This window comes from Microtus pennsylvanicus, chromosome 1 (genome assembly GCF_037038515.1).
Source record: "Microtus pennsylvanicus isolate mMicPen1 chromosome 1, mMicPen1.hap1, whole genome shotgun sequence".
Classification (NCBI taxonomy): Eukaryota; Metazoa; Chordata; class Mammalia; order Rodentia; family Cricetidae; genus Microtus; species Microtus pennsylvanicus.
This window is the reverse complement of record NC_134579.1, coordinates 73442848-73453224: the sequence shown is the minus strand read 5'-3', so window position 1 is coordinate 73453224 and position 10377 is coordinate 73442848. Positions and strand designations below refer to the sequence as shown.

Genomic DNA, 10377 nt, shown 5'->3' with positions numbered 1-10377 from the left:
TCCAGAAAGACCCTAGAAGAGAACTAGGAATATAGCCAGAGCGAAGAAAGGAGAAGGGTGCCGTGGGTCTTAGACAGGGGAAGATCATTGTCCTTTTCCAAGACAAGTCCTCATCCTCCAGCGGCCCATCCTGCCCGTGACTGGCACAGGCCGGAGGCCCAGCGTCTGCCCTTTCACTCGCCCGAGGCTCCGGTCTTGGGATGGACATCATCTCCTGGTCCGGCCACAGGGGTGGCCGCAAGGAGTGTGTGTGGGGGTGTCGAAGCTCGCCTCTCCTCCCCCTCTTTGCGCCCCCTGGTTCCTCCCTTCCCCCTGCCCACTCCGCTCCCCCCTCCTCCAGTCCCTCCCTCCTCCCCTGCCGGGTCCCAGCCTGTCCCCCTCCCCCACTCGCGAGCCGGCCGCTGCTGCTGGGCCGGACCCCCCGGGCTCAGCCGGGCTCCTTGCGGAGCCGCCGCCGCGCCCCGTTTGCTTAGGAGGAGGCCCCGGGCCGGGACTCCTGGCGCGGGCATAAAACGGGCCGGAGTCGGCGCCTAGGGCACTAGAGCGGCGTACGGCCCGGGTCAGCGCCCAGCCGCCCGCGCTCTCCCGCCCCGCCCGACTGGGAGCGGACTCCGCGACTGCGAGACGAGCCCCTCGCCACTGCCCCCCTCCTGGCCCCGGCCCCCTCCCGCTGGCCCGCCTCTGGTCCTGCCCTACTCCCTCTCCTGCTCCCTCCTCCCGCCCGCCTCCCCAGCTGTCCGCTCCGCGTCATGCCGAGCCTCCCGGCCCCGCCGGCCCCGCGGCTGCTCCTCGGGCTGCTGCTCCTCGGCTCGCGGCCGGCCGGTGGCACTGGCCTGGAGCCCCCTGCGCTGCCCATCCGTTCCGAGAAGGAGCCGCTGCCTGTTCGGGGAGCGGCAGGTAGGTGGGCGCCAGGGGGAGGCGCGGGCGGGGAGTCTGGCTCGGGGCAAGTCTGCACCCACCGGGAGAGGGCCCCGGGCGCAGGTGGCTTGGCGTAGCGGGAGGGCGGGAGGGGTAAGCAGAGGCGGCAGGGCGCACGGTGCCAAGAGACCCAGGGCCTGGCGGGCAGAACCCGGAGCAGGCATTACGGCACGAGCAACCGGACAGCGGCCGCCAGCCAAGCCCGTCCCCACAGGCTGCTCCTTCGGCGGGAAGGTCTATGCCTTGGACGAGACGTGGCACCCGGACCTGGGGGAGCCTTTTGGGGTGATGCGCTGCGTACTGTGCGCCTGTGAAGCGGTGAGTGGATACCGCAGCTGCCCGTCCTACCCTAGAGGGTAGCGGAACGCTGGCGTCCTAAGCCGTAGAGATGCTCAGGGGAAGGCTGGTCCTCAAATCCGGGGAAACCCTTTCAAGTCTGCGGTGTTGACAGTTATTGATCGCTCACTATGTGACTGGCTTTTAGCCAACTTCCCCCCTCCCATTACAACTTGCTAGATAAATGCCATTATTAGCCTTACTTTGCAGACAGAGACGTCAAGGCTCAGAGCAGTTAAGAAACTTGTCCAGGGCCATGTAACTTGTAAATAGCAGAGTTGACTGATTCCAGCAGAGGATGTTATCCTGGCGTCTGATGGTTGCACGTTACACTCACTTAATTTCCCTGTGTTCTCTGCCATCAGCCTCAGTGGGCTCGCCGTGGGAGGGGCCCTGGCAGGGTCAGCTGCAAGAACATCAAACCCCAGTGCCCCACCCTGGCCTGCAGGCAGCCGCGCCAGCTGCCAGGACACTGCTGCCAGACCTGCCCGCAGGGTGAGGCCCGCTGTGCCCCGTGTTAGGGAGGGTGGAGGGCTCAACATTAGGTTCTGTAGGGCTTGAGTCGCTGAAGAGGACTGGTCCTCCTGGTACCCTGGTGAAGCGAGTGGTCTTACTCCTTACTCCCGGCACAGAGAGCAGCACTCTAGATCGCCAGCCAGCTGGCCTAGTCTTCGAGTATCCAAGGGACCCAGAGCACCGCAGTTACAGCGATCGAGGGGAACCCGGTGCTGGAGAGCGGACACGTGCTGATGGCCACACGGGTAGGTTGGGGTGGAGGTGGACCTGACGAAGTCTGGGGCCAGCGGCAGGGTTTGACAGTACTCAGGCCATATTCTCTTCTTCTCACAGACTTTGTGGCGCTGCTGACAGGACCGAGGTCGCAGGCGGTAGCTCGCGCTCGGGTCTCTCTGCAGCGCTCAAGTCTTCGCTTCTCTATCTCCTACCAGCGGTGAGACCAGGGAAAGAGCAGCGGCTTGGAGCGGTTAATGGGGGCAGGAAAGGAAACCTGTAGGTTCGGGATCCAGTCTCACTGGACCTTTCTTCACAGGCTGGACCGCCCCAGCAGGGTTCGGTTCACAGATCCCACAGGCAACATCCTTTTTGAACACCCTGCTGCCCCGACCCAGGATGGCCTGGTGAGATGATGCCATTTATGAGTGCTTATCCAAAATGGGCACTTGCCGAGAGCATGCTTTGCATTGCCTCCTTTGGTTCTCACAACAGCCCAGTGGGAGGAAGGCCCTGACATTATGATGCCCATTTTACAGAGGAGGGAACTGAGGCTCAGAATAGCAGAATGTGGTTTGTTCAAGGTCATTTGGCTAGAAAGTGGTAAGCCAGGACTTAAACTCAAAGATCCTGGGTCCTTCTTAGGAGGGTCTGGGGTCTCCCTTCCATAATCCTCCCTCATCAGGAATGGGTCTCCTAGCTGCCTTGTCCTGTAGAGTGACTCTAGACTTTCTTGTCTCTTTGCTCTAGGTTTGTGGGGTGTGGCGGGCAGTGCCTCGACTATCTCTGAGGCTCCTGAGGGCAGAACAGCTGCATGTAGCTCTTGTGACAGCCACTCATCCTTCAGGAGAAGTCTGGGGGCCTCTCATTTGGCAAGGGGCTCTGGCTGCAGGTAGGGAGAATGGGCAGATCTCAGATATAAAGGGCTATGCCTTCTCTACCAGGGCAGGTGGGCTCAAGAGAGGATTTTCTGATGGCTGTTCTGATCCTCCATTCCTCAGAGACCTTCAGTGCCATCCTGATGCTGGAAGACCCACAACCTCGGGGTGTGGGGGGCATAGCCCTGCTCACTCTCAGTGACACGGAAGACTCCTTACATTTTTTGCTGCTCTTCCGGGGTCTGCTAGGACCCAGGGATGGAGGTAAGCAGTGGAGAAGATGTGCATGAAAGTATAGGGAGGGTGTTCGTCTCTCAGAAATGCTCACGTGTGCAGCCCTGGCAGGACCAGCTCAGGTTCCCCTGAAGCTTCAGATTCTCCACCAGGGACAGCCACTCCGAGAGCTCCAGGCCAACACCTCAGCACAGGTAAGGGAAGGCCTGACTCTTGCTGCTGCTTGCCCTGGCCTCTGGCTGGCTGTTGTCCACCACGTTCCGTTCTGTTCTCAGGAGCCAGGTTTTGCTGAGGTGCTGCCCAGCCTTACAGAGCAAGAGATGGACTGGCTAGTGCGGGGGGAGTTGCAGATGGTCCTAGAGAGGGCAGGTGGGCCAGAGCTACGCATCAGTGGATACATTACTACCAGGCGGAGCTGCGATGGTGAGGCGGGGTGGGGCTTGGCATTGTGGGCACACACAACTCAGAGGCACAAACTCGTGCTAAAGGAGAGGCCAAAGTAGATGTGGGGGAGAGTTCCTGGGGGCTCTGGGCGTGGACGAGTTTGCTGCCACCTGTCTTGCCCCCTGCAGTCCTTCAAAGCGTCCTTTGTGGGGCTGACGCCCTGGTCCCAGTCCAGACGGGTGCTGCTGGCTCAGCCAGCTTCATTCTGCTAGGAAATGGCTCCCTGATCTATCAGGTAAGAGTCAGAAGCTGTAGGAGGTAGGGAGGGCAGCGGGGCAGAGCTTTGACCAGCAGTGGGAAAGGCCCTAGGTCTTGGCTGGCAATCCATTTGCCTTCCCCCAACCCTGCCCACCAGGTGCAAGTGGTAGGTACAGGTAGCGAGGTGGTGGCCATGACACTCGAGACCAAGCCTCAGCAGAAGAACCAGCGCACTGTCCTGTGCCACATGGCTGGACTCCAGCTGGGAGGACACATGGTGAGGGCCCCAGGCAGAGTTGTGCCAGGGCTGCCAATACATGGGCTGCGGGAAGCCAGGTTGGTTGAATAGGGGTGTGCAGTGTTGTTCATGCACTCATGGGCTCTCTCAATGGGTCCTTATTCATTTGACACATTCTAGCAAAGCTTAGGCTGGGACCCTGCCCGCATCCTCAGCAAGCTCACAGTTAACTGGAAGACACCAGGCAGGGAGACAGTGCCATAGTTGGGGTGCTACTCTGGAGTCTTTTGTGTCGGGCGTTGCACTGGTTGCTTTGTTTATGTAGTTTTTGACCCACAGTACCCTTCCATAGATGAGGAAGTAAGGACTAAATGCTAAGTAGCTCTTCAAGGGTTGTTGTGTGCCTAGGAAGTGGCAGAGGAGGGCCTTGAAACTTGACCTGCGAGGTTCTTGTCCGGCATTGTTGGCATGAGGAAGGATATATGCGTGCCGTGGAGGCACAAAACACAGAAAGGCCTTGGAATCTGAAAGCTGAGAGGGCTCATCCTTCTTTGACCCCTAGGCTGTGGGTATCTGCTCTGACCTGGGTGCCCGAGGGGCTCACATGCTGCTCCAGAATGAGCTGTTCCTGAATATTGGCACCAAGGACTTCCCAGATGGAGAGCTTCGGGGGCATGTGACGGCCCTGCCCTACAGCGGGCACAGTGCCCACTATGACAGTGAGTGTTTCTGGGTCCACCTGCCCTTCCGTATCCTCTGACCTGTCACCAAGCATCTGAGGGATAGTGCCAGGGAGCCAGAGCCTCATGAGGCCTCCTCTGCCTGCTGCCACTGGCCAACCCTCCCTGTGGTCATCGTACACGGAATCTAAGACTTGCTGTGGTTTATGGACAGTGCCTTCCAGGCCCCAGGGTCTGTGATGGGGTATGCTGAGTGAGAGCTCGCTCTCCTCACCTGTCATCTCTCATCTGTTTGGATTCAGGATTGCCTGTGCCTCTGGCAGGGGCCCTGGTGTCACCCCCGGTGCGAAGTCAGGCAGCAGGGCATGCCTGGCTCTCCCTGGATACGCATTGCCATTTACACTATGAAGTGCTACTAGCTGGGCTTGGTGGCTCAGAGCAAGGCACTGTCAGTGCCCACCTCCTCGGGCCTCCTGGTGTGCCAGGGCCCCAGCGGCTACTGAAGGGATTCTATGGCTCAGAGGTAAGGACATAGAGAGAGGGAGAAGCTTGGATATTTTCTGCTCTTTAGCTTGAAGGGCTGCTTGGGCTTATGGTTGAGGTGGAGAGGGCAGGCGGCCTGGTATAGAGTGGGCAGGCGGCCTGGTATAGAGTGGGCATGGTCTGAGGTGTCAGCTGGGCTGAGGTAGAAATGGGACTCAGTCTTTGTTATGTATACATCTTCTTCTCTGTGTCCTCTGTCCCAAATGGTCCCTAGGATAGAGGTCCTGAGTCTCTAAAGGAGTAGGTGGGATGGACCACGCCCCTGAAGTGGTGTGGGCTGCTGTAGACTTGGAGTCAGAGAGACCTGGCCTCCATCTTAGAGACCTTAATCCTTGCCTCTGTTTCTCCACCTGCAAACTGGGGACAGTAGGCTTTGTCAAATGCCTTGTGGGGTTGGAGAGGTGGCTCAGTGGGGTGGCTGCTCTTCCAGAGGACCCAGTTTCAGTTCCCAGCACCCACAAGGTAGCTCACAACCATCTGTCACTTGGGCTGTAGGGAATCCAACGCCCTCTTCTGGCCTCTGTGGGCACCAGGCCCAAAACCACATAGGCGTGAAATGAAATGATAGAAACCCCTCAAATGCTTTGTTCCTGCTCCTCACTTGGTCTGTCTGCAGGCTCAGGGTGTGGTCAAAGACCTGGAGCCCGTGTTGCTGCGGCACCTGACGCAGGGCACTGCCTCCCTGTTGATCACCACCAAGAATAGCCCCAGAGGGGAACTACGTGGGCAGGTATGTGGGGATGGTGCAGTTGCTTTTGCTCTCTGACCCCTAAGGTGGTAGCATTAGATTCTTGCTAACGAGAAGCACGGAGCCACACAGGTGCCTAAGGAGGTTGTCAGCCCACCACCCTGGCTTCGCAGCTGGGATGCGTACTGAAGTGAATGGTCTCTGCCTGGGCATGCCTGTCCACCACCAGCAGCGATGGTTACAGATGTGTGTGTGTGTGGGGAGCCCAACCTCAGGGTCCCTCTCTCTTCGCAGGTGCACATCGCCAGCCAGTGTGAGGTGGCAGGTCTGCGCCTGGCCTCAGAAGGAGCGCGGTTACCAGTGGCTCCAAATGGAGAGGCACCTGCCTTGCCTGTGTTGCCTGCTGGACCTGGGCCTGAAGCCTCAGTACCAGCCAAACACGGGAGGCCCCGAGACCCTAACACATGCTTCTTCGAGGGGCAGCAGCGTCCCCACGGGGCTCGCTGGTCACCCAACTACGACCCACTCTGTTCACTCTGCACCTGCCAGGTAGGATGTCTGGGTAGGGCACAGATGGCCACAGGATCTGGGGCACCGGGGCCCAGCGCATCTTCAAAGCCTTGGTCCCTCTCCACAGAGACGGACAGTGATCTGCGATCCTGTAGTGTGCCCACCACTAAGCTGCCCCCGCCCGGTGCAGGCACTGGACCAGTGCTGTCCCGTGTGTCCAGGTGAATGTCCTGAAGGGGAGGAAAGGTAGTAGAGAATCGTCCATGGGAGAGGAGTGTTTTCAAGGGATACTCTGCCTCACCCTTTCTTTGTCTCCACAGAGAAGCAACGCAGCAGAGATTTTCCTGGGCTACCAAACTTGGAGCCAGGAGAGGGTGAGCTGGGTCCAGGGCTGAGAAGATCCAAAGAAGCCCTTGGGTTAGGGCAAGGGGGCAACGGAGTGTATGTGTCTGGAGGAAGCTGAGGCCGCAGGTTCTAAGCACACCTGGCCGTCGACAGTAGTATTCACTGGCTCTTGCCTAGGCTGGTGTGGGGCTGGCCTGAGGCTTGGTTGTGGGCCCAGTTGACAAGGTCAGTACTAATGGCAGCTGGGTACTCTTCCCCACCAGGCTGCTATTTTGATGGTGACCGGAGCTGGAGGGCAGCGGGTACCCGGTGGCACCCCGTTGTGCCCCCCTTTGGCTTAATTAAGTGTGCTGTTTGCACCTGCAAGGTATGGATACATAGTCTTCTCTGGTAGCCCAGCTGGGTCTGCAGATACAGGGAGGGGGTGCCTAGAGAGTAAAGCCCATCTTTGATGGGCGGGGGGACTCAGGATGTATTTTGATGAATGGTCCCTTGGATTTTTTTTCCTGGTTTTTCAAGACAGGGTTTCTCTGTGTAACATCTCTAGCTGTCCTGGAGCTAGCTCTTGTAGACCAGGCTGGCCTTGAACTCACAGAGATCCGTTTGCCTCTGCCTCCTGAGTGCTGGGATTAAAGGCGTGCGCCACCACTGTCTGGCTTCCCTTGGGTTTTGAGAGCAGATGTCCTGTAGGAGAGGGTAAAAACTGACAGGTACACGTTTTGACTGTGCCAGCTGGCGGGTTTCAGGTGCCCCTTAGTGCTTCCTGAATTTCCCCAAGCTCGCCTTTCCTCTCCTGCAGACAAATATGGCACATTACTATCTCATGAGATACAGTGAGGATTTGAATTCAGGTATATAAGGCAGGCTCAGGCTTTCAAGTAAAAGGCTGCACATACATTTCACTTGAGGTGGGGAAAGGAGAGAGAAGGGTTATGACTCTCTCTTCCTGACACGCTTTCTCAATGGATGCCTACAGGGGGCCACTGGAGAAGTGCACTGTGAGAAGGTGCAGTGCCCTCGCTTGGCCTGTGCTCAGCCAGTCCGTGCCAACCCCACTGACTGCTGCAAACAGTGTCCAGGTGAGAGGCTTGGGCACTGAGGCCTCATCTGACCTGTGTTTGGGGGTGTGAGATGGGGACAGGAGAGGAGCTTCTCATTTACTGAGCCCTGCTTATGCCTACCCTGGAGCTAAAAACAGTGGAGAGGATGTGCATGCATATAGAGTGAGGTGATGGGGCTCCGGTTCTATTGCCTTAGCCATCCATCTACCTACCCATTCATCCAGCCAGCCAGCCACCACCTATCTGTCTACCCATCCGTCAGCCCATCCATTCACCCACCCATCCATCCATCCATCCATCCATCCATCCATCCATCCATCCATCCAAATTTATCACCTAACAAGTACCAGAAACTATTAGTTGATAGGGATTCAAAGAGAAGTTAAAGTTAGTTGACCCTTCTGGACCGACTTTGTCTTTTCTTTCCCAGCAGTAGGGTCAGGGTCCCAGGCCAAGGTGGGAGACCCCATGCAGGCTGATGGGCCTCGGGGGTGTCGCTTTGCTGGACAGTGGTTCCCAGAGAATCAGAGCTGGCACCCATCAGTACCCCCCTTTGGGGAGATGAGCTGTATTACCTGCAGATGTGGGGTAAGTGGGGGACTTGCAGGAGGTGGGCGGTGTATACTTGGCCTGGAGCAGGGAAACCTTCTCAGGGAGATTCCTGGAGCTGGCTTTTCGGGAAGAGGCTGAAGACTCTATTGTCCTGTGGGGAACCTCAGTATCTCTCCATCCTGCACCAGGCAGGGGTACCCCATTGTGAGCGGGACGATTGTTCCTTGCCACTGTCCTGCGGCTCAGGGAAGGAGAGTCGATGCTGTTCCCACTGCACAGCCCAAAGGAGTAAGTGAAGGAAGCTGGGCAGCTGCTGTGGGCTGGGCCTATGATACCCGGGAGGGAAGGGTGCCCCCGCGGAGAGGGGAACTGCCCAGCCCACCCCTCCAGGCTTGCCACTTATTGCCATTTTCTTACAAGTGAGATTTCTGAAGGTCAGGGCAATTGAGCACTATACACCGCTCAGGCAGGCGATGTGTGCTGCCGCGCTCAGACAATTTGGGCTTCTCTGGGACTGGAGCAGAAATGTTCTCACGGGTCCCCCATGCCTTCCTCCAGACCACCCTGCTCTTCCTCTCCTTCAATATTCACTCCCTTCTGTTTTCAGCAGCCTCTGAGACTAGAACCCTTCCAGAGCTGGACAAAGAAGCTGAAAGCTCCTAGGGAGTGTGTCCAGAAGGCCACATGACCAAGAGGATGGGCCCAAGCTGGGAGAAGGAGCGGTGCTGAGGACCTTGACTCTCCTGTGGGAAGCCCAGTGCCTTTAACGCCTCTGTTCTGCTTCTTCTCCTCCCCTACTACCTCTGGGAACTGCAACTCTACAAGGGGAAAGACGGCTGGGTCAGACCAAGGCCATATCCACGCTAGCTCCTGCCCCATTACTCTTTTGGCCTCTGCCCCAGAAGCCTAACTCTTTTCGTCTGTACATAATGCCACTGGCTTATTGGGATTTTTTAATTTATCCTCACTCAGCGCCAAGGGTTCCCTCACACCATTCCTGCTGCCCCTGAGCTGAGCAGAGTCATTATTAGAGATTTTTGTATTTATTAAAATGTTTTTTCAGTCTTTGGGTTTGAGGTAGGCTCTTTGTGGCCAGGGCCCTAAGTGGGCCCCAGTGGAAAAAGACCTGAAAGTAGGAGGTAAGAGGGGATCCCCGGGGCCCAGACTCTTTCTGACCCTGGGAGCTGGAAGGGGCTTAGGGAGCAAGGATGGCATGTCTAGGTTCCAGAAAGAGGGTTGGGGCTGCCATCGAAGGGTTGCAGTACCAAGACCCAGGGGATCTCAAGTCGAGTTCCTCGTAGCTGGCATTTTTGCTGATGGCATGTCTGAAGCTGCTCTGGAAAGAAGCAAAAGAGCCATCCAGCCTCTGTGCTTTGTCTAAAGCGAGGTACACATTCTCCTTCCTGAAAACAGTTGCTGCTGACCAGTTCAAGGACAAGCCCAGATCAGAGTGGACTGAGATCAGCCCCGATCTAGCTAAAACCAAGCTCATCTCAAGATAAAGTGCTGTGTTGGCGGAACAACTTGAGGCCCCGTCCTTCCCTTCCCTTTTCCCATGTTCTGTCATCTGGGCCACCAGGAACAGGATACTCCATCAGGCCCCTAGAGAAACAAGGGTAAGATGCTAGGGATCAGACACATGTGTGTATAAACAATGCAGGGTCAACCTGGCAGGGTACGGGGAGGGAGAAGTCACAGCTGCTACTGTTAGGCCTGCCGAAAGTGCAGCTAACAGTCACAGTCTTAGTCCTCCAAAGCAACAAGTTCTAATCTTGCAGCTGTTTCCCTGAGGTAATTCTCTTCAATGTACCCTGCTTCCTTTGTGTAAGCCAGGCATCTCCCTCAGAGGAGGCAAACTTAGCACATCCACTGTCCAGCCTGGTGCCTGCCAAGTATTTGTTAGAAAAGGCGCTCTAGTTGCAGTGGGCTTTCTGGAGCTTGGCTGGAATGAGGCAGGAAAGATGCAAGAGAAGGGTAGGCTTCTGTTGCATTGGGCAGGATGTCTGTGGAGGGGCTAGGTTGA

General features: G+C 57.3%; 1 protein-coding gene across 8 annotated transcripts; it reads left to right on the top strand.

Annotated features, from left to right (window-relative positions):
* Nucleotides 1-395: 395 nt before the first annotated feature.
* Chrd (chordin) lies at nt 396-9419 on the top strand. Of its 8 annotated transcripts, none has more exons than XM_075968112.1 (23): nt 396-897; nt 1133-1236; nt 1620-1749; nt 1887-2015; nt 2104-2203; nt 2303-2390; nt 2734-2875; nt 2985-3125; nt 3198-3289; nt 3371-3518; nt 3668-3774; nt 3895-4014; nt 4538-4694; nt 4958-5178; nt 5815-5928; nt 6181-6435; nt 6524-6617; nt 6717-6770; nt 7005-7108; nt 7718-7820; nt 8233-8390; nt 8543-8642; nt 8965-9419. In XM_075968112.1, the coding sequence occupies exons 1-23, from the start codon at nt 750-752 to the stop codon at nt 9015-9017; spliced, it is 2862 nt and encodes a 953-aa protein (XP_075824227.1). In that variant the 5' UTR covers nt 396-749; the 3' UTR covers nt 9018-9419. The 8 variants fall into 8 exon arrangements, with proteins under 8 accessions (XP_075824227.1, XP_075824214.1, XP_075824246.1 ...); XM_075968099.1 differs by having other exon boundaries at nt 8962-9419; XM_075968131.1 differs by having other exon boundaries at nt 397-897; nt 3207-3289; nt 8962-9419.
* Nucleotides 9420-10377: the final 958 nt, after the last annotated feature.